The sequence below is a fragment of the Gossypium raimondii genome, chromosome 8 (assembly GCF_025698545.1).
Source record: "Gossypium raimondii isolate GPD5lz chromosome 8, ASM2569854v1, whole genome shotgun sequence".
Taxonomy (NCBI): domain Eukaryota; kingdom Viridiplantae; phylum Streptophyta; class Magnoliopsida; order Malvales; family Malvaceae; genus Gossypium; species Gossypium raimondii.
In genome coordinates, this window is record NC_068572.1 from 6,208,274 (window position 1) to 6,230,877 (window position 22,604).

At 32.6% G+C, this 22,604-nt stretch overlaps 4 protein-coding genes and 1 pseudogene across 4 annotated transcripts; 2 read left to right on the forward strand and 3 right to left on the reverse strand.

Annotated features, from left to right (window-relative positions):
* The first annotated feature begins 6 nt into the window (after positions 1-6).
* On the forward strand, positions 7-4,466 carry LOC105790538 (RCC1 domain-containing protein RUG3, mitochondrial). The gene is made up of 6 exons (XM_012618191.2): positions 7-527; positions 1,551-1,690; positions 2,603-2,797; positions 3,403-3,531; positions 3,626-3,781; positions 4,089-4,466. The coding sequence occupies exons 1-6, from the start codon at positions 7-9 to the stop codon at positions 4,280-4,282; spliced, it is 1,335 nt and encodes a 444-aa protein (XP_012473645.1). The 3' UTR covers positions 4,283-4,466.
* LOC105790540 (zinc transporter 5-like) lies at positions 3,922-6,029 on the reverse strand (annotated as a pseudogene).
* Positions 6,030-11,256: 5,227 nt separating this feature from the next.
* On the reverse strand, positions 11,257-12,776 carry LOC105790543 (60S ribosomal protein L13-2). The gene is made up of 5 exons (XM_012618194.2): positions 12,641-12,776; positions 12,416-12,531; positions 12,181-12,314; positions 11,760-11,918; positions 11,257-11,662 (listed from the first exon to the last, which is right to left on the reverse strand). Exons 2-5 carry the CDS (start codon positions 12,522-12,524, stop codon positions 11,441-11,443), a joined length of 624 nt encoding a protein of 207 aa, XP_012473648.1. The 5' UTR covers positions 12,525-12,531; positions 12,641-12,776; the 3' UTR covers positions 11,257-11,440.
* Positions 12,777-14,652: 1,876 nt separating this feature from the next.
* LOC105793535 (zinc transporter 5) lies at positions 14,653-15,709 on the reverse strand. Its single transcript, XM_012622433.2, has one exon. The coding sequence runs from the start codon at positions 15,707-15,709 to the stop codon at positions 14,669-14,671; it is 1,041 nt and encodes a 346-aa protein (XP_012477887.1). The 3' UTR covers positions 14,653-14,668.
* A 1,651-nt stretch (positions 15,710-17,360) lies between these two features.
* Positions 17,361-21,218, forward strand: LOC105793534 (vanillin aminotransferase). The gene is made up of 18 exons (XM_012622432.2): positions 17,361-17,402; positions 17,883-18,065; positions 18,238-18,310; positions 18,468-18,565; positions 18,664-18,756; positions 18,863-18,936; positions 19,028-19,066; positions 19,146-19,234; positions 19,331-19,407; positions 19,499-19,573; positions 19,652-19,699; positions 19,852-19,935; positions 20,017-20,104; positions 20,193-20,271; positions 20,396-20,486; positions 20,576-20,654; positions 20,885-21,000; positions 21,138-21,218. The coding sequence occupies exons 1-18, from the start codon at positions 17,361-17,363 to the stop codon at positions 21,216-21,218; spliced, it is 1,509 nt and encodes a 502-aa protein (XP_012477886.1).
* Positions 21,219-22,604: the final 1,386 nt, after the last annotated feature.

A 22,604-nucleotide genomic window follows, 5' to 3' on the forward strand; every position in this document is an offset into this window, starting at 1 on the left:
AGAGTGATGGCACACCGCCTTTCAAGTCCTCTCTACCGCCGCCTCTCTTCTTCATTTAGCACCGCCACCAAAGGCAAAGTTCCTCTTCTTTACAAAAGCCCAGAGATCAACGAAGACAACGGAAATGAAGCCGTGACACTCCAAGTCCTTTCATGGGGCAGGGGAGCATCAGGCCAACTAGGTGGTGGCATTGAAGAAATCAGAATATACCCATCTCCAGTAGCCAATCTCCTCTTTCCCCATGCTTCCTTTTCCCTCTCCCCAACCCCAGGCAAAACCCAAAACCAAGATCAAAAGGATCAAACTTTGCATTCGGTTGGGATATCATGCGGGTTGTTCCATTCGGGTTTGGTTGTCGGCGGCAAGTTGTGGATGTGGGGCAAAGGTGATGGAGGTCGTCTCGGTTTTGGTCATGAAAATCCTGCTTTTGTGCCTACTTTGAACCCTCACTTGGATTCTGTTTCCTTTGTCGCTCTTGGTGGTCTTCATTCTGTGGCTCTAACTTCTAAAGGCGAGGTCTTTACTTGGTCAGTTCTCTTCCTCTTCCTTGATGTTCATCCAATTCTAGCTATTATCCTTGATATAAAGAACTTTGCTCCGTGTTATTTTCTCCTTTGAGTGATTTTTGATAATTAGTCAGCTGAAACATACAGTTGACTAGATACCAGAAACTAAGTTTATAACATTATATGAGAATTCAAGTTGATATTCAAAAAGCTTATTCAGGATAACAGAAGAAAAATGATAGTGGAAGTGGAGCCTTTTCCTATGGTTATAGCCTTAGCGTTCTAGGTCAGTGGAAGGAGTTAAATCTATTGGAGAGGAAACATGGGATTGAGTAGATAGATAAATGAAAGATAGGTAGAGACTACGCGAGCTCTAGTTTTGATGATTGAATGTATAAATGTTACTTCAATGTATGTTAAATATAGAAGGTTTATATGGATCAATGAGGTCAAGATCAAGCTCAAGATTTCTTATACTACTGCACCAGAGATGTGTGATTAACGAATACCCATTAGAATGTTTTATATCAGAATTCACATATTAGAGATATAAAATTGAAGCTTTTAAGTAAACCAAATGATTCTTTATAATCATTAATCCTACTCTATGAATTTTGGATTTTCATTTGTTTTTTTGTACACTTTTTCTTCTTTTTCCCTTTTAAATAAGTTATAGAGTGAGAGAGTTAGATAAGGAAAATAGATGTTATTTTGAGATTTGTATCCTGGAAATTATTTGGGTAAAAGCTGGCCATGATTAGGGACTTTGTGGTAGAGGCCGTCCTTACCTCTCAACTGACAAGTGTGTTGGAGAGGTGGAGGAAGAAGACAGTTCAAGCTAATTCTTTGTAGATGTTCTTTTTTATTTTATTTTATTTGATTAACTATCAACTGAATCCTCTTTATAGGATAGAAGTGGTGAAGCTTTTTTCTTAATTAGCTGTCTATTAAGTTACGAGTCTGTGGTACTCTTGCTTCAGTTGAATTGTTTTTGGCCAAAACCATTAGTACAAACTATTTCTCTTCTTAAAATGAAGTTTGCAGGGGTTATGGGGGTTTTGGTGCACTTGGACATCGCGTTTATCATAGAGAACTCGTCCCAAGATTGGTAGAAGGCAACTGGAGTAGAAATATACGTCATATCGCAACTAGTGGGACACATACTGCTGCCGTCACTGAATCAGGTTTTCAATGTTGTCAATCATCATAATATAGATCTTGACTGCCTTTACCTGTGATCTTGCTTTATGAAACTCATGTCAATGATTAACTTTTGTCATTTTAATGAATCATGGTACGTAAAGTCCCTGTGCTTAGAATGTGGAAACAATTAAGAAATAAATTGAACCTGAATGTATGTTCTCAAAAGACAAAGATACTTAATGCAATCTCAATACTTATCACATTTCTAGTTTATCATCAGCTTTTTGGAAGAAAATTTGCCTCAAGCCATAGTATCAGATTTGATTTTTTTACAAACCTGGATAATTTGAATGCAATGCAATATATCATTTTTCAAGCATCATACAGCTTATGCTCTGCTTTCTTTTTGTGTATCTTTGTATGTTCAATCACTTGTTTAATAAATGAAGGTGAACTTTGTGAACCATCAAACTGCAACACTAGTCTGTAAAATAACTTCTGACATGCTCGGTACTTCCATTTCCCTGTATGTGGAATCTCTCTTGTCGTCAGATATGAAAACTGATAAAAGAAGTACATTCAGAACGGAGAAGATAATAATACTTGCTATTTAGCACATGGATAACATGCCCTGCAGCATTTTTGTCTGTACAGAAGGTAAAATATAGTAGAAAGGAGAAGGGAAGAGTGTATTGATGGCAGAAGGGCTTGGTTTAGTTAAGGATAACTATAAATTGAAACTTTGAAGAAGAATGCAGCAAACAATGGGAAATCGAAGGAGAATCATGTACCTTAATGTATGCTGAAAAAATAGCAAATTGGTGTTATTAACAGGTTTTAGATGTCATGCTATCTATCATGTGTGCTCATTTCTCACATTATAGGTGGTCATCTTTGTATATATGTTTTGTTGCTTTGCCTGATCTGAATACAGCTGTTATTCGTTGAATTAGGAGACTTGTACACCTGGGGCCGAGAGGAAGGGGATGGCAGATTAGGTCTTGGTCCTGGTCGGGGCCCAAATGAGGGAGGTGGACTTAGTATCCCATCCAAAGTGAAAGAATTACCTACTCCTGTTGCTGCAATTTCTTGTGGTGGTTTCTTCACAATGGCATTGACGGAGGATGGACAACTTTGGAATTGGGGTGGTAATGTCTCTCTACCTGTCTATATATTTTACATTTCGTTATATCGTTCCTATGGGTATTTAATTATTTTTTTATCCAAAAGATAGATTAGAAAGATAAACTATCTAATGTCTACTGAGACAAACACTAATTAAGGAGCAAAACGTAGCCAAAATATAATACGACGACTTTAAATATTTTTTGAAACTTGTACCCTTGTTTGCCAAGCATGCTACATGGACAGGCAACATGCTTAGCTTGAAACTAGGAATTAGGGTCAACAAGGTGTGAGTTATGGTTATAGTAGAGCATGGGGAAAAATATGTTTACTGCATACTGAAAACTGAAATCTACAGTACTGGAACATGTAATGAGCCTGTTAAGGATGGCTCAAGGATTAAAGAGCTTGGTTTAGTTGAATTCATCAATTTACTTCCTTAACCTGCTTTTTTTTTCATTTGATCTTTTTAGTTTGTGGTGAAGATATCTTTATATTGATTTCCTGCGACTTGTTTTTTATTTGTTTGTTTTGATTAATTTTCATTTTATCTATTTCACGATGCATCACCTTCCTGGAATAGTTTGCTGAATGTCTATATCTATATCTATTTTTTATGTTTACTCAGCAAACTCTAACTATGAGCTTGGAAGAGGTGATAAGGTTGGTGGTTGGAAACCGAAACCAATTCCTAGCCTTGAAAGTACTCATATCGTTCAGATAGCAAGTGGTGGATATCATTCTCTTGCATTAACAGGTAAAACCAGTGCCACATGTCCTTTCTTTTCCTTTAGTCTTTTCCTTTTATTGGTATACTATAATTATTGATTATTCCTTCTGTATTATTTTAGATGAAGGTAAAGTACTTTCATGGGGCCATGGGGGACATGGTCAGTTGGGCCATTCTTCTATAAAAAATCAAAAAGTTCCAGCAACAATTGAAGCTTTGGCTGATAAACGTGTTGTCTATATCGCCTGCGGAGGTTCATCTTCGGCAGCTATAACCGGTATGTCATGTATATGTTTTTGGTAAATATTGTGTATTAGATAGCTCAAGCTTGTAGTTTCAATCATATAACAATTTAGCCATGAAAAGTGTCCACCCTTTTATATCTTTCATATTTATGCAGTCAGAAATAATGTCAGCTTTTATGTAAATCTCTGCCAGTATGAATTATTCAAATATACGACTTTTTTGCTCAGCAATATAAACTAGTTTCATAGCTTGACTCGGACCTAGGTTCTGTACATAGCCCTAAAAACCAACAACTGAGCTTGTTTGTGCATTTTACTGATATTTTTGGTTCTAAACAGATGAAGGGAAGTTATACATGTGGGGGAATGCAAAAGATCAACAACTGGGAGTTCCTGGATTACCAGAGGTTCAAGCAAGTCCTGTTGAAGTCAATTTTCTAATGGAGGACGACGGATTGGGAGCCCATTACGTGCTATCCGTTGCAGTCGGTGCATGCCATGCCATGTGTTTAGTCTCGAGATCACCTTGTTAACGAATGATGTGATCAAACAAATTCACATACGAAACTTTAACAATAGGGTCTGCAATTTTGTTTTGAAGGACACACTGAGTTCCAAGGTTGAGTCCATGGCGAAATGCTTCCCAATGAGGTTAGGCAAACAGCATTAAAGAAGCTAACATTCATCTCCATTATTACATATTTAAGCCTTCTGATATTTGCTGCCTACTCGATTTAATAATAAGATCACAAAATCAACAAACCAAATAAATAATAATAGGAATATGAACATTCACTTTATAAATTATAAAATTAAAATTAAATACTTAAACTAGCTAAAAGTCAATTTAAATGACTTTTAATCTTCTTCACTACTTCAACCCATCTTTAGTTTAATTGTATCAATTTAGTCAATTTTTTGATTTGACCAATTGATATTAATCCATTTCTAACAATCATGATTATTTCACATTAGGAAATTATTGAAATTATTTTAGATATATAGCACTACATATTTGAACTTCTAAGAAACTATCACAAGTTCTTGTGATCATAACAAAATCATTTGATCAAACTAAATATAATTATGCTAATAACTTGAAACCTAAAACCCGTTAAATTAATTACCAATTATTGAAAGTCGGTCTCTAATGTAACATTAGAGCAGAACCAAGAAGGGAAACATTGGCACTTACACCCATTTTTCCATTGTTTTGCAACTTTGGGTTCATGAAATCAACAGCCAAAAGATCCACCAGCGCCATATATATTAAGTTCCAGGCCGACGCTGCATTCAACATCCCTTCCACAACTAATGTCATCGGGTTGTTCTCATTGTATGTATTTGATATTCTTATTCCTATCCCAATTCCCACCGGCGTAGTCAATGAGAAAAACAGTACCATAATCGCCACACATCGAGTCTTGAATCGTGCCTGCAAAATGCATCCACCGAGTCCCATGCCTTCAAAGAACTGGTGAAAAGTGAGTGCAGCCGTCAATAGTTTTATAGTCTTAGGACTTTTAGAAGCACCCGAAAATATCCCTATTATCACAGAGTGCATCACTATTCTCAATTCGAAAACCTGCGATACTAGGTATCGAAGAAGCTGAGTTGAACTCGAAATTGAACTTGCATGAGTATGAACATGTACAACATTATTTCATTTTCCTCTGTTTTCTTCTCTTCGTCGCCATGGGCCTGTTGGGTGTTATTTAGGTGAGACTTGGTGTAATGAGAAGTAGCAAACGTATCTACCAACAACGTAGTAATCGTTGATACCACGCGACTATTCCGACAAACGAGAACTTCCACCAAGGGTTTTCATCGAGGCAATGAGATGTGAAATTCTCGGTAGCATCGGGTAGAACATGGATAAACCTAGTGGACAATATGACACAGACTGCAAACGCTTTGATGACAAAGAAAACGTCCATTTCGGAATATAAAGCATCGATAGTTTTTCCTAGTAGCGGAAAACAAACACCGATGGCTGTGGCTACAAGAATGGAAACTATAGCGGCCATCTTGTACTTCAAAGCTAGTGCCTTGCTTCGATCTTCATTTCCGAGGTCGCATGTGCAGTCTCCTCGTACCAGGGGAGGAAACAAGATGGAAAAGGGAAGAAATGTGAAGAGCTGGGGTTGGTTGAATTTGATCATGGTTGGGAAACTAGGAAAAGGATTGAAGGGAAAGTAAAAGAGAATGTGTTATTTATAGTGGGACATTGTGAGCATGAAGCATGAAAGTAAAAGGGATTGCTCACAACGCCCCACTATAAATAACACTTCCCTTCAATCCCTTTCATAGTTTCCCAACCATGATCAAATTCAACCAATCCCAGCTCTTCACATTTCTTTCATTCTTTTTCATCTTGTTTTCTCCCTTGGTATGAGGAGACTGCACGTGTGAACTCGAGAACGAAGATCGGAACAAGCCAGTAACTTTGAAGTACAAGATGGCCGCTATAGTTTCCATTCTTATAGCTGCATTTGGATGGGGTGTTAGTCCACCAGCTCCCTCATTTGTTGGCTCAACTTCACACCAACAATGCCACTTATAAGATTAATCATGCAAACTCAACTTCAGACCTACCAATTCTTGATTTAATAATAAAATAATAGAATCAACATTCATTTTATAAATTATATATATAAATTTCAATTTAAATGACTTTAATTTTATTTTACTCATTTAACCTTTCTTTAGTTCAATGGTATTAGTTGAACCAATTTTTGGATTCTACCAATTGATATTAATCCATTTCTAAAAACCATGATTATTTCACTTTTAAAATTATTTAAATATATATCACTACATATTTGAATTTCTAATAAAAAATTATTTAATACATTGTTAAAAAACTACCACATACGATATTTAAAAATAAATATAAATCAAACAGATTGATTTTTCGAGTTAGCGATCTCCACCACCAATTTATTAAACATATTTTATGATAGTAGGATCTTGTGACATCTTCTTGAATTAATAGTGTTTGATCAAACCATCAAAAGTTAAGAAATTATGCTAATAACTGAAACCTACGTTGTGTAATCCATAGTGGACTTGTATTTCTTTTCTCCTTTTTTATGTTAAAGGTTGATTTTAAAAATTCACAATAACTATCAACATAAAATATTATTTATATTCAAATAAAACTTTACAAACCACTTATATTTTATATATTACAATGTTGAGTAAATTAAAAGTTAATTAAAGTTTTAGGCCGTTTTTTTCGATATTTAGGGAAATAGGTTGATTCTGAAAAGAGAAACAGACAACGCTTTTTACAAAACAAGTGTTTTTTTTAATGTATTAGTTCATTTGATCAGATGGTTAAATTTTAGTGATTTTGTCCATAAGTCCCAAGTTCGATTTGATTCTTCTCCTACTCATATTTGTATTTTTTATTTCATGTCGTTTTAAACTTTTTTAAAAAAAAATTAATGTTAGCTTCTCTAGTTAGATGGTTAAATAATAATTTCATCCTTAAGCCTCAAGTTTAATTCCTTCTCTTAGCACATTTATATTTTTTATTTCATGTTTCAAGTTTTTTTAATTAATAAATATATTGTTTTCAAGTTTTTTTAATTCATCTTTTAATTAATAACACTTTTATTTATAAAATCAAATAATTATTTCAAATATCATCATTTTTAGTAAATATAATTTTAATTGTTCAATATTTATTTTTAATCCATATCATGAGTGTAGTAAATTTTAGTACTATATACTTTTGTATGTGTATTCAAATAATTAATTGAAATATTTCACAAATAAAATATTTGAAATATCATACCAACAATGTAGATGAAAAACAATGATATTTAAAATATTTAAAATAATTATTTTATTTTATAATATCGAAATCACCATACCCATAATATAGGTGGAGAAATAAATATTTGACATATAAATTTTGCATATAAAGAAAAATATATAAAAAATTCGTTGATGTTTTTAAAAGATAAAATATATTTAACATAATGATAAATATCTAAAATATATATTTTATTATATAATTATTAATTTATTTGTATAAATAAAGGAGTTATTAATTTCAAACATTTTGAACATGATGATATATGTAAAATATCTAATTGTATTATATAATTACATATTTATTAGTTGATTTTATAAATAAAAAATTATTAATCAAACAAATGAATTAAAAATAAAAAAACTTGAAAATAATATATTTATTAATTAAAAACAAAAAGAACTTGAAATAATATGAAATAAAAAATACATATAGCACCCCATACTCAAACTGATCGGTGGGTCCGAGCTACGAGATGTTACATTCGTTGCCGGAGTAATTACAAATAATTGCAACTCGATTCAACAATTCATACATGTTGTTAAGCTCAATAAATAGGTAATACGTCATATTTACCGTTCAAAACACCTTAAACTCAAATATTAAAATAACTAGACACCTTGTTTTTTACTTCACCTATGTACATGCAATACTCTATACCATGAAATTTGTTTCATATCCCTTTTTTTTCCAAGCTTCGATGATGTGATGAGATGTTTGAGGTTGTCATTTCGCACAAAACCTTCAATTCTATCTTTCACCTATGCGTTGAAGATAACGCGTTAAGTTCGTGAAAGCTTAATAAGTACCTATGGATTTAAAATTTACTGTTTCTTTAATTTAATTAATAGTAACAATATTACTAATATAGTTTCATTAACAAGTTATTTAAATCTAGAGACTAATCAATATATTTACTACTTATACTTCAAATCTTACCGATTCACTATTGATTTTACTTAACACTTTTCGTTTTGCCCACATTAGACTCAATAGAACACATAGGATATGTAGAACAATCGCTTTCATTTGCGCCGAAATGCCACTGTCACTGATTTGCATTGAAGTGCAAATTCGCTGTATTAACCATTATCCATCCATATGCAACATGTCCATATCTTGTCTACTTAGGTATTATATTGTCATTTTCATCGCCATCATTTATCAATTAATGTCATATAAAACTTCACACTCATTACAATTTAGTCATTATTTTTAAGAAAATCAATGTTCATTAAATTAACACTTTAATATCACTTAGAATGAAATTCACTATCATAAACACTTCACTAAAATTCGCCATTAATATTTTATTATATATATCAAAATTTGATCACTTTGCTAACTAGCCTTCTTTGCATAAACTTCACTTCACTTACTTTACAATATTATCGATTTAGTTCAATCTTGACATATATTTTCATTAATCACCACCTTCTCACTTAGTAATCACTTCACTTTTATATATCATTACACTTGAATATGTTATTTCAAAATCTTAATACACTTAGTCACTTTTACAATTTGGTCCTTTTCAATATGAGATTTTTGTTACTACATAAGCACTTTAAATCAATTCTCTTCCATGTAACACTTTACTTGAATAAAACTTTTCTAATATTTTTAATACTTGTAGTCATTTCTAGGTATATTGCAATCTAGTTATTAACATTATAAAAATTGAATAATTTTATAATATTCTTCTAACTTTACCTTTCATTCAAATTTACTATCACATAACATTTTAATCGATAATTCATCATAATATCTTATTTCACATATCAATTTTTATGCATTTCACTTCTCTTATTTCAATTTTAAATTTCACAAAATGTACAATTTAATCCTTGACATCATGAAAATTCATTATTTACTATAATTTCACTTTAACATCACTTTATGTTTATTTCATCATCTTATTGGACATCCATTAAACTTTCTATCATAATATTCTACTTCACATGTCAAATTATTTTATACTTTATTTTACTAATTTACCACAACTTTCACAACGTTTACATTTTAATCATTAGATAATAAGAGGATTCAAGGGTACTTACCTCACTTCAACCTAAAATCACTTGTTTTTCTCTCTTTTGTCGCTTGAATAACTTGTTCTATCTCTTTCTTCAACATATCAAGAACATGAAACTTTTTCAGAGAATTCTTTATTTTAACATCACTTCCTTACTTTTATAACAATATTAAACTTAAAAACACGATGAAACCTTGAAATTCATACATTGTTCTCATGATTTCAAGCATTAACTTGATTTTCTCTCTCCTCCAATTCTATCTTTCTTGAATCCAAATTGATATTTATGTTCACCATGGTCTTCTTATCATTTTTCCCTCTTGATGGCTATAAAATTCTTTTGATTTCTAGATGAAAATAATAAATTTTAATGGAAATGACCAAATTGCAAAGAGAGCGAAACTTTCTTTTCTTCAAGAATGGTGGATGTGAGCTTGAAAGATGGAGAAATTTCCATCATCTTTTTCTTTTTATTTTTAACCATTAATTAAATAATAAAATATCTTATATTAAAATAATTTTGACCAATCAAAATCTAAAACAAATATTCATAATTATCATGGTGTGATAAAAGCATTAATTAAAAATAAAAATTAAAACAACATGAAATAAAAAATACGAATGTGAGTAAAAGAGGATTCAAACCTAAAACTTAAGAAAAAAACCACTAAAATTTAATCATCAAACTAAAGAAACTAATATGTAAAAAAAAAAAAACGCATTTTGTAGAAAGCATTTTCAAGATACACATCCTGTAGGTCGCACTTTCTGCCACCTCAACTAAACTTATTTAGTGTTTCTCTTTTCAAAATCGATTTATTTCTCTAAATATATAAAAGAAAACCTAAATCCTAAATATTTTTTTAAAATCAACATAAACTTAAAATTTGTCCCCAAATATTAACACTAAATTATTTTTTATATTTTTATTATAATTTAAATTGTCATTTCATCATTTTATAATATTAACAAATTTAAGTATCATTTAACTACATGTTAGTTTATCACTTGAGCTTTGTTTACCATCATTAAGCTTGAAAAGCCCATTTCAACCGAAAATAAATGATAAACAAGTAATTTTTCAAACTAAACCTTGATTTTAAATTGAAATTTTAACCCAAGTCAAAAATGTTGGCTTTTGAATAAATGCTTTTTGATAAAATTATTATTTTTTATCCCATTAAATCTTTTACCTAAGAAAGTCACGTCTAAAATGAACATTTTACCTTTTCAAAAGTATTTTCAAAAGTACTTTCGGACAGCAATAGTGAACACCATCAAATTCTTCATGAACACTTTCTCAAAAGAACTTTTCAACCTCAATGATAAACCAACCCTTAAACTTTTCAAAAGTTTCAAAAGTTATGCTAAACTAACCTAAACCTAATTTCCATAAATACTTCACTGTCAAATACCCAGACTTCATCGAAGGCTAAATCCAAAGATAACCAGCTACAATGTAAGCTTTCTACAAGATATCACTAAATCTAAGGGTCAACCTTTTAGAAAATGTTCTCATGCATATTTAGACACCATAGCCGCAAAGAGCAGCACCAGAAGCAATATGAGATCTAATCATATGGTTCAATAGCAATCAATCATGTTAGTAAGACTTGCATGATATTACTAAATATGGAGCACAATGGGAATTGAGAAATGGCAGATCTCGTCTCATCTCATGTCATCGATTAAATACTCGAAATCAAGCTTACAAATTTTATACCAAAGTTTTCTAAATGCTGTTCTAAAACTGTCTGATGATATGAAAAACAGAATGAACTAATGCTTTTAACCAAGTCAAAACAGCAGATCATAGCCCTTGAAGAAACTACCTTACTTCTTATCTTCTTTCTCAGCCTCAGCAGCCTTCTTCAATCTGGCACCGATATGTCGTGCATTCGTACGTTCGACACGAAGCTTGTTGTAGGCCTTGAATGACTTCATCTCCTCGGTGACCTTCACCAGCTCAACAGAAGGCTTCTCACGATAAATAGGCATGTATGGTCCTTGCATTTGGGTTGCAGTTGCAAGCTCCTCAGCAGTAGAATCACCGGCCTACAGGGACACACAAAACAAACAACATTTAGAAACACCAAACACATAAAGGATTCAACAATTACATACTGAAAATAAAACCCTATACAAGGTTTACCTTAGACTTGCGAGCACGTCTAGGGAAGACAACAAGTTTGGCCTTGTAAGTCTTAAGCCTCTGAACATTGGCTTGAAGACCTTCAAGAGATCGGTTCTTACGACGGTGATCAACTGAGATACCGATGGTGGGTGCAAGTTTTTTTGAAATACCCGCAGCCTGGTCAGAAACAACAGTTAGCACTTACGAACGTGAAATCGATGAATCCATATGCAAACAATATCAAGATGGGAAATCCATCTTATCTAAACACACTAAACATAACAACTATACACATCCATTTACAAGCTTACAAAAGCACCACTAAGATTCAAATGAAGCTTATAAACTTGATAGTCCACAGATAAAATTGAAAACCCAAAAATCTTTTATAAGATTAAATGGAAAACCCTAAAACCAGAGAAAATAAAAAGATCCATACTTTAAGCTCTTCAAGGGTGAAACCCTTGCCAGCTCTCAACTTCATGTTATACTTCAAAGTCTGTCCATGGACAATAGGGCGTAGAGGTCCAGCAGTTGGCCTTGGGAAGATCCTCACGGCCTTCTTTTGCCTTGCTGCAAAAAACCCAAAACCCCATTACAAATCAAATGTTAGCCAATAAAAAAAAACATAATCATTAATTAACCAAAAAGAAAACCAAAGTAGATTAGCTCACCAATTCTTCTTCTAGCCTTCCTTGCAGGCTGATTGAACCAAGTTTTCACATAGTTCTGCCAATGCTTCTTGAAATGGCCATTTGGCACAACATTGTTATGTTTAACCATGGCTTACCTGTGTGATTTAGCATAAACAAAACAAACCAAACCGAAATGTTAAATGATGATAACAAAATCTGAAAATAAACTTGGGGAAAAGAAATCAGAGTAAAGAAAGAGAGCACCTTTGGCTGGGAGGGATACTGACGGCGCAAGAAAAATTAAGCCTATGGCACTCCCTTCAGGGTTTTTCAAGCATGTAAAAGGTATATTCAAGTAGAATGGGCTAACTTTTGAAAGCCCAAACGAGGCGAATTATCAAAAAGGACAATTTTTTTTAAACCTTGGAATTTATACTATCTAATTTCCCCCCATAAGATTTAGCCTTTAATTTGTATTAAAATATAACAAAAAAAAACAGAATTACATAATAAATATATTGATAAAAATAGATATAATTAACTAAATAGTAAAATAAAAATATTGAAAATTATGAAAATTTGGATTCAAATATTTATAATTCTATTTTTCTATATAAAATATATGAAATGACAAAATAATTTACTTTATAAAATAAATATTTTATCATTACTCAAGTGAGTTAGTGTGCGATTGACTCGTAACATAAAACTTAACAAAAGATTTAATATTAGTAGAGGTGAAATAAATGGTAAAATAAGAAGATCTTGGTCACTTTCCAATTAAATTAATATTAAACTCAGTAAAATTTTAATATTAATAGAAATAGATAAAATAAAAGTATTTTATCATTATTTAATTCAGATGATTTAACTCGTACCAAATATCATTAATTTTTAATTGTTTTGACTAAACTATAAAAATAAACATTTATGTATAGTTTAATCATTAAATATACATTTTTGAACTTTTACTTTATTTCCTCCCTCGTCTCTCCCTACTCCCTGTTCTTAGTCATTGCCAACCAAACCAGCAACACCAAACTTACACACCATACACTTTCTCGGTTTCTCCCAGCTCACCCTCTCCAGTAGCTCATTTTCTCTAAGCCTCACAACGCTCACTCCTACCATCTACACACCCCACAATTCAACATCACCACCGTTCACCATCATCTCCACCTCTCTCGACCCCACTGCCTCCACTACACTGCTCGTTCTTTACACGCTATCCCTATTACTCCAATAACCGAAATCAAATCCCTCAACCCACTACTCAGCAACAACAAACAAACAAACAAAAAAAAGGGTATTCCTGAATCCCATCGAGAAGGAAGCGAACAACTGAAATAAAAAAAAAATCAGCAATCGGATATTAGAAAGAAAAAAGAGAGAAGAGAAGAAGTGAATCAAGGTAAATCCAAGACCCATTTGGGGTTTGTGGGTCTTTTAAGTTTCAGGGTATCAATTGGAGAATCCCCATGGTGAAAGGAGGCGTTGGAATAATAGGAAGACACGGCTAAAGCATCGTGGCGGTCAGACGACGACGAAAGGCTGATCAGATCACTCCTTTCCGATCTTTGGCTTTGTGTTTTCGAAGCTCTCAAGTGAGCTTTAAGGAAATCTAATATGAGAAGGTGAAAGAAGATGGAGAGGGGAGCATTTTGGAGGTGAGTTTGGTTGGAAATAGCACCGAACAACGGTGAAATAGTTGGGCGGCGGATAGGTTAAAATTTTTTAAAAAAGAAGTTAAAAAACCCATATGATCTGACGTGAAAAAAGAAAGGGAAGGAGAAGGGGAAATTGTGCCTTTAGTCCCTAGAGTCAATTTTTAATTGCACAATTTCCGTAACATTCCATAACGTTTGTTAAGTCCGCAGTGACTAAAATGTTACGAATTGATAACATTAGACCAAAATATAACAAATTAAAATTTAGTGACCAAAATGTAATTTAAATCATACATAAATGATTATTTTTATAGTTTATCCTTAAATCTTATTTTAATAAGATTGATTTTTAAATAATTTTAATAATTGAATTAGTGTCTAGTTGACTCGTTACACTTACTTATTAAATTTAACCAAAATGGATTTTCAAAAATTGAAATCTTAGTATTAAAAATATCGAATTGAATCCACAATTTACATAAAAATATTTCAAAATTAAAAATGTATTAGGAATTGAAATTAAAATTCACCAAACAGATAAATATCTGAAATTAAAAATACAATGAATCTTATTATCCTGAAAAAGAATGAAGAAACTTTTGCATTGAATTGTAGTATACAAGTTTTAAGCCCACACAGCTAAAAGGGACATTAGAGCAGAGCCAAGAAGAAGGGAAACACCGGCGCTTGCACCCACTTTTCCATTATTTTGCAACTTTGGGTTCATGAAATCAGCAGCCAAAAGATCCACCAGCGCCATATATATTAAGATCCCCGCCGATGCGGCATTCAACATCCCTTCCACAACTAATGCCGTCGGGCTGTTCTCATTGTATGTATTTGATATTCCTATTCCTATTCCAATTCCCACCGGCGTCGTCAATGCGAAAAACAGTACCATAATCGCCACAGATCGAGCCCTGTGTCGTGCCTGCAAAATGCATCCACCGAGTCCCATGCCTTCAAAGAACTGATGAAAAGTGAGTGCAGCCACCAATGGTTTTATAGTCTTGGGACTTTCAGAAGCACCCAAAGATATCCCTATTATCACAGAGTGCACTACTATTCCCAATTCCAAAACCTGTGATACTACTCGGTATCGGAGAAGCTGAGTTGAACCCGAAATTGAACTCGCATGAGCATGAACATGTACAACATCTATTTCATTTTCCTTTGTTTTCTTCTCTTCGTCGCCATGGCCCTGTTGGGTGTTATTTAGGTGAGACTTGGTGTAATGAGAAGTGACAAACGTATCTACCAACAACGTAGCAATTGCGGATACCATCGCGACTAATCCAGCAAAAGGAAACTTCCCCCAAGGGTTTTGATTGAGGCAAGGAGATGTCAAGTTCTCAGTAGCATCGGGGAGAACATGGATAAACCCAGTGGACAATATGACACCGGCCGCAAAAGCTTTGATGACGAAGAAAATGTCCTTTTCAGGACGTAAAGCGTCGATAGTTTTCCCTAGTAGCGGAAAACAAACACCGATGGCTCCAGCTACAAGAATCGAAACTATAGCGGCCATCTTGTATTTCAAAGCTAGTGGCTTGTTCCGATCTTCATCCTCGGGTTCACATGTGCAGTCTCCTCGTACCAAGGGAGAAAACAAGATGAAAAAGAAGCAAAGAAATGTGAAGAGTTGGGCTTGGTTGAATTTGATCATGGTTGGAAAACTATGAAAGGGATTGAAGGAGAAGTACAAAAGGAAGCGTTTTATAGTGGGGCATTGTGAGCATGGAAGTGTTGTAGCATTTGGATTGTGTAAATGATGGAAGAATAATGAGGTCATGTTTTCTGTAGATAAAAGAGGAAGTGTTTAGAAATGTTTGGGAAGATGGAGAGGTGTTTATAGAATGTCGACATAACAAACATTTATTAAGGAAATTCAAAACCTTCCCTATGTTACCGGCCACGCTTAAATTCGTTACATTCCATGTATTATTTGCCCCTCATTTTTTTCCAAAGAAGATCAATTTATATGAAAACATAAATCCTTAAATTTGTTACCCTAACTTTTTGAAATAAGAAAAACCTCACTCGATAGTAATATAAGTTATAATGAATCTAAACCCAACGAAATATTTTTAACAGCCTTAATAATTGGATTTAAATTTTGAAATCTAAGATTAAATGATCTAAATTCTTACAAATAAAAAAATATAGGAACTAAATTCCAAGTTTAGATACTATTCTTGAAAAAAAAGTATAACTGAAGTTTTAGCAAAATACTTTTTAAAATATATCAAAAAACATAAAACAATATTTAACTAAGAGGATATGATTTTTTTTAATATTTTTTAAATTATTTATAAACCTTGCAAACTCTTAACTAATTAAATTAAAGTAATATTATGATTATTAAATCCACAACCTCTAGTAGTGTTATATGATAAAAACTACTCATAAACTTTGACCGAGTGCAAGGGTGGATCTAGGGGAGGTTGGTAGAGACCTCGGCTCTCTTTAAAATGAAAATTATTCTATTTTAAATTATTAATGGTAAAATTACACTGACATCTCAAAAATGATAAAAAAAATATTTAATCTTTTGTAATCTTTTAAAAATTATAAACATATAAATTATTAAAATAATAAAATTATATTTTTACTATAATAAAAATATATAATTTAATTCGGGTGTTCTAAATTTTTTTTTTAATTTCGAGCCTCATTGAGTGTACAGGTGAATTTATTTTTAGTATTGTACATGGAACTTTCAATTTTTTTCTGACAATCGTCTTGATCCAGTCTTACCATCAATCTTTTTTTTATTTTTGTTTCTGATCACCAGCAAGCCCCCGGTCTCATCGCTTGAAGCCGCCGTCGCCACTGGCCTCTTGCTGGTCGAAAAACGACTTTCTTAGTTACAATGCACCTTTGGTGGCCAGAGGTCTGTGACAAGTTTTTTCTGTCGTTTCATCATCCTGCTTCCATGGTGGTTGTCAGTTTCTCTGGGCATCAGGTCGAGTGTCGGAGTTGAGTGAAAGCTTTATGGATGATCTTATCTCTCTCCCTTCTACCTTATCTAAATTTATTTATTTTAATTGCATTTTGTATTAATTAATTCAGATGATAATTATTTTTGAGATATATTTGTTTAATTTTAATAATTTTAGAAATAGACACGAGTCTACTACTATAATCAGACAGGTGGGGTGGCATGCATTATTTGTACGTAAATTTGCATGTACCAGACCAAATCAACCATAAAAATAGCCTACAATACGTATGAATACGTTTTTAACTGTTTCATTCCCACCACTCTCTCTTCTTTGCATGTGTTCCCTTAGATTCAAATAACTAAACTAAAAAAAATGGTTTCTAACAAGTACCTTCGATCAACTCTGAAAACCCAGGTTCCAATTCTCCATTACTCATATAATTCATCTTTCTTTTCTTACGTGTGTAATGTTTGATCAATCTTTAACAAAACCACTGGAAATGTGTGGATCGTGATTAGAGAACCCAGTTTTTTTTATGCCATTATTGTCATGATCATTCGTTCATTTGTATATTGTGTTACACTGTTTCTGCTTTTATGGATCAGTTGATGACTTGATGCTGTATTGGACTTATTGTGTAATCACATTTTAAACTACTTAGAACTAAAAATTATATCCATTTATCTAGGATCATTTACAGTAGAGAAATTCTAATCTAGGTTCTGTTTGGTTCCTGAGAAAGTACGAACATGTATCGGTGTTATTTAGGGTTTAAATCAATTAGTAGTCATTCCATGATTCTGGATCAGACTTTACCATCACGTTGTGTTCTTCTGAATCATTTGGAAACATAGTTTTCAACCAACATGTATGTTGCACCCTTCCTGTTTGCAGCTTGGTTCATATATAAAGAATGCTGCAGCATGCAAAAGCTTATTGGAGTATCCAATCAAGGGTCAATGTGAGGCCAGATGGTGTAGTACCAACACATGTTTCAAGGGGCATAATATGCTGGCTCCATTCACACCTGGGTGGCAGAGTACCGAAGTGAATCCTTTGGTTATTGTTAAGTCAGAGGTATGTGTCTAAGGTGTGTCCTTTCTTTAACTTGGGTATGTGTCCTGTTAGTGTCTTATCTTTATACACATACACAAATATGAGTCAGTTACAGGTTATGAAGAGTTGTAGCAATGAAGAAAGTTTAAGCTACTCTTTGTTACTATCATATAACAAATTTTATCTTGCACAGGGAAGCTATGTGTATGATATCAATGAGAAAAAGTATCTGGATACTCTTGCTGGTCTATGGTGTACAGCATTAGGTAATGTATTTCAGAGTCAAATTCTTGGTGAAAAGCAGTGCAAATCCACTCCATTTTCATGTCTAAACAGGAAAAAGCAAATGAGCTTAATGCTATGATTTGTTTTAGTAGAAGAAATTTGTTCAGGTCCTTTATGAAAACTCCATTTTTTTTGCAGGAGGAAATGAACCTCGACTTGTGGCTGCTGCAACCGATCAATTGAATAAGTTGCCATTTTACCATTCCTTTTGGAATCGTACAACTAAACCATCATTAGTATATCATCCATCCATCCATCCATCCAATGATATATTCTTTGAATCAAAATCTCATGATATTTATTGTACAGAATCTGAGAAGATTGGACCTTACAGGATCTTGCTAAGGAACTTACTGAAACTTTTACTGCAACCAAAATGGCAAAAGTCTTCTTTACAAATAGTGGATCTGAAGCAAATGATACTCAGGTTTTTCACTTATATAACATATATTGTTAGTTTTAAGTTCGTTTTGTCTTTACAAGCATTCATATCAGTAATGAGTCTAATTTGATGCTTGAATTTATATGTATAGGTGAAGCTTGTTTGGTATTATAATAATGCACTTGGAAGACCAAAGAAGAAGAAATTTATTGCTCGAGCCAAAGCGTAAAATTCAAAAATCCACTAACCTTCAAACCATGTGTCATTATTTAGTTCACTTGCATAACATAATTTCTCTTTCTTTAAATTTCTTCAGATACCATGGTTCAACTTGGATATCAGCTAGTCTTTCAGGGTAAAAATGTTACTTTTTTTTATTGGTAAAAAATGGTTTTACTTGATTGTTTAACAGATATATAGATTTACCATTACAGACTTCCACCTCTGCATCAAAACTTCGACCTGCCACCTCCATTTGTGTTGCACACTGATTGCCCTCATTATTGGCGCTATCATTTACCAGGTTTTTTCTTCTTCTTTTTTGACCAATCTGTTTCATGGATATAAGTTTCGGTGTTTAAAAATTGATATAGCCATGTTTATTGTTTCAATTCATCAGGTGAAACTGAGGAGGATTTCTCAACCAGATTAGCCAACAATTTAGAAAACCTTATTCTCAAAGAGGGTCCAGAGACGGTAAGTTTTTTGAAAATGAAATGAGGAACCCTTTTGCAACTACAAGAGCCTTGTATGTGTAGCTAATCATAGCTGGTTTTATATATATCAGATTGCTGCATTTATTGCTGAGCCTGTGATGGGAGCAGGTGGTGTTATACCTCCTCCTGCTACTTATTTTGAGAAGGTGAGAGTTCTTAAAATGGCTTATATTTATCATTATGAACATGGCTTTACTAATGTAGCATTGTCAAATACCATGCAGGTACAAGCTGTTGTGAATAAATACGACATACTTTTCATTGCGGACGAGGTATTTTGCTAAATCTCGATCTCCGGCTCTTCATTTTGCTTGAAATATTTCCTATAGCCGTTTCCTCCGACACTCGAGCTCAAGTCCAGGTAACATATGAGAGATGTTTGGATGGTTTGTTCATAAGTGGGGTTTTGTGCATTGCATTGTAGGTTATTTCTGCATTTGGGAGGCTTGGGACAATGTTTGGATGTGATAAATACAATATAAAACCAGATCTTGTTTCACTTGCAAAGGTGAAGAAGCTGTAACCAAAATATTCAGATATAAAATAGGCTTTTGACCCTCATATTATTAATTCCTTATATATTGGTCAGGCCCTTTCTTCAGGATATATGCCCATTGGAGCAGTCATGGTGAGCCCTCAAGTAACAGAAGTCGTTTATTCTCAAAGCAACAAGCTTGGTAAGTTAAAACCTGTATCCAACACTCACAACCGAATACGTAATATTCTCTTTGTTAGTCCATTGACTAAAATTTTAGTCGTTTTCAGGTAATTTCTCTCATGGATTTACCTACACCGGACACCCTGTAGCCTGCGCTGTTGCAAGTGAATCAATCAAGCTCTACAAGTGTGTTCTATCCTCGATCTAGATACATATTTCCAAATATATGGATACGGAAATGTGATCTTCTAAATATAAACATTACCAACACGCATTCATGAATAACATAGATAATGACAAATCTTTGCAGGGAAAGGAATATTGTTGAGAAAGTGAAGAGCATATCTCCAAGGTTTCAAGATGGTTTAAAATCATTTTCAGACAGCCCAATTGTTGGAGAGGTGAAACACTGCATTTTTTCACTTAATCCCCATTGATATTTTAGTAAGCATGCCAAAAAAAAACAAACATAAATTTGTAACCATTGCAGATCCGAGGTACGGGCTTGATACTGAGTACAGAATTTACAGACAAGAAGTCACCCAATGAACCTTTCCCTCCTGAATGGGGCAAGTTCTACTTTCTCTTCTTTATATCTTATCAGATTTCATTTGCCAATATTAATGGAGGTCTAATAGAGATAACCATAATATTTGTTTGGATGAACTGTTACGTTGAATGCAATGAACAACATTATTAGAAAAGATATTTATGAACCCAACCATTGAAAATACCAAAATAAATATACATATTTGGGTGCAAAACACTAATGACAAATCACTGATGATTTTGTGTATAGGAATTGGTGCATATTTTGGAGGACAGTGCGAGAAGCAAGGGATGCTAGTTCGTGTTGCCGGTGACACCATAATGATGTCTCCACCCTTTATAATTAGTCCCAAAGAGGTTGATGAGGCAAGTTCTGAGTACAAATTAAATTTAAAGTCGAATCTAACTTAAACTCTAAATACAATTTCTGTATTAATAAAAGATATATAAATTATAGCAGTTGATATGATAAAAAGGTGATGAGAAGTTATTGATTTGCACAGTTAATAAGCAAATATGGGAATGCATTGAAGGCAACCGAGGAGAAGGTGAACTCACTCAAGTCTCAGCACAATAAACAGTGACCATTTTTGTGTGTTGACGATGATGCTGATGCTGAAAATGTTATGTAGCGGTTATTTTTATTGGGAAATTAAATTTAAATGAAAATCTTGAAATTCAAGATGAAATTGTTGACGTGGAAAAGAGATAATATCTTTATTTCATATAATTCTCCCATACATCTTATTAGATATATCTGATAAATAGTGTTGGAAATATTCTTGACTAATCAATTCTATGTCAAATAATTACCTAATGGGTAAACTACACTAAGGTCAGTAAAATATTAATAAGCTTGTATTTTGGTCTTTCAGCTTCAAAAATGTATAAAATTATTACTGAATTATTCGAAAAATTTTATTTAAGTCACTAGACTATTAAAATCATTGTTGTATAGCCTTTTTCTATTTGCATTGTCTGCACTCATTGAAAGCTTTCATTTCCTTTCTCTTTTACAATTCATTTTTTTCATGAACCAACTTTAAAACATCGCGAATCTGTAAATCAAAATCGAAACAGTTTTCTTCTTTGATCTCCGACACTGATCATTAAATCAACTTAGATTTAAGGTGCATTACTCTACTCATTTATGGATCGTCAAACCATCGTATAGAATTCATTAGTCAAATTATTATTTTTTAAATCTACATAATTCGATTGTCCGAAAATTAAAAAAAAAAATCATATATGAGCACAAAACATTCTTTTTCATTACGTAATACAAGACAAAATAGCAGAAAGCTCCGAAGAGTTTAAACATCATCATTCTCTTTCTCTTGTGTTTTAGAATCGAATAATAATTATTGGATGCAATGAGATTATATAAATCAATAGATTATTTATCGTCATTTAATTTATTAATTGTGTATATATACCAAACATAAATATATAAATATCATTTTAGTACATTTTACGGCTTCATTATTTTATTATATATTATATTTATATTAAGTTGTTGAATAAATTGGTGTTACAAAATTTAACTAACATTAATTTAATTAAAAATATTTCATATACAATATTAAAATATCATCGTATTTAAATTTAATATAAATTTTATTGAAAATTAGACAATAAATAAATAGACCAAAATTCATGTAAATAAAAAATATTGATTAAATTTTAAAAATCTTAAAATGTATAAAATGGAGGCAGATCTAAATCTACATTTTACAAGTTAGGCATAATGATTTATTTGACCTTTCGACTTTATAAGAAAATCATTTTAGCTTTTCATTTAATTTTTTGTCTCTTTTAGCCTTTAAACTTGCATTGTTTGTCAAATCACTACAAAATGTATGGATGTGGCATCCACGTGGACCGTAAGGAATTAGTTAATTTTTTAAAACTAAAAATTTTAAATATATATTTTATAATTTTTGAAGGAATATCTTGGAGATCTTATTGTT

Excerpts from the sequence above, each read along its gene's own strand:
- LOC105790538 (XM_012618191.2), top strand. The coding sequence starts at position 7 with ATGGCACACCGCCTTTCAAGTCCTCTCTACCGCCGCCTCTCTTCTTCA. Across the intron at positions 528-1,550 it reads AAAGGCGAGGTCTTTACTTG|GGGTTATGGGGGTTTTGGTG; the intron begins GTCAGTTCTCTT and ends TGAAGTTTGCAG. Across the intron at positions 1,691-2,602 it reads TGCTGCCGTCACTGAATCAG|GAGACTTGTACACCTGGGGC; the intron begins GTTTTCAATGTT and ends TCGTTGAATTAG.
- LOC105790543 (XM_012618194.2), bottom strand. The coding sequence starts at position 12,524 with ATGGTTAAACATAACAATGTTGTGCCAAATGGCCATTTCAAGAAGCAT. Across the intron at positions 12,315-12,415 it reads GAAGGCTAGAAGAAGAATTG|CAAGGCAAAAGAAGGCCGTG; the intron begins GTGAGCTAATCT and ends GGTTTTTTGCAG. Across the intron at positions 11,919-12,180 it reads TCACCCTTGAAGAGCTTAAA|GCTGCGGGTATTTCAAAAAA; the intron begins GTATGGATCTTT and ends GTTTCTGACCAG.
- LOC105793535 (XM_012622433.2), bottom strand. The coding sequence starts at position 15,709 with ATGATCAAATTCAACCAAGCCCAACTCTTCACATTTCTTTGCTTCTTT.
- LOC105793534 (XM_012622432.2), top strand. The coding sequence starts at position 17,361 with ATGGTTTCTAACAAGTACCTTCGATCAACTCTGAAAACCCAG. Across the intron at positions 18,757-18,862 it reads CTGAAGCAAATGATACTCAG|GTGAAGCTTGTTTGGTATTA; the intron begins GTTTTTCACTTA and ends TTATATGTATAG. Across the intron at positions 21,001-21,137 it reads GTCCCAAAGAGGTTGATGAG|TTAATAAGCAAATATGGGAA; the intron begins GCAAGTTCTGAG and ends TGATTTGCACAG.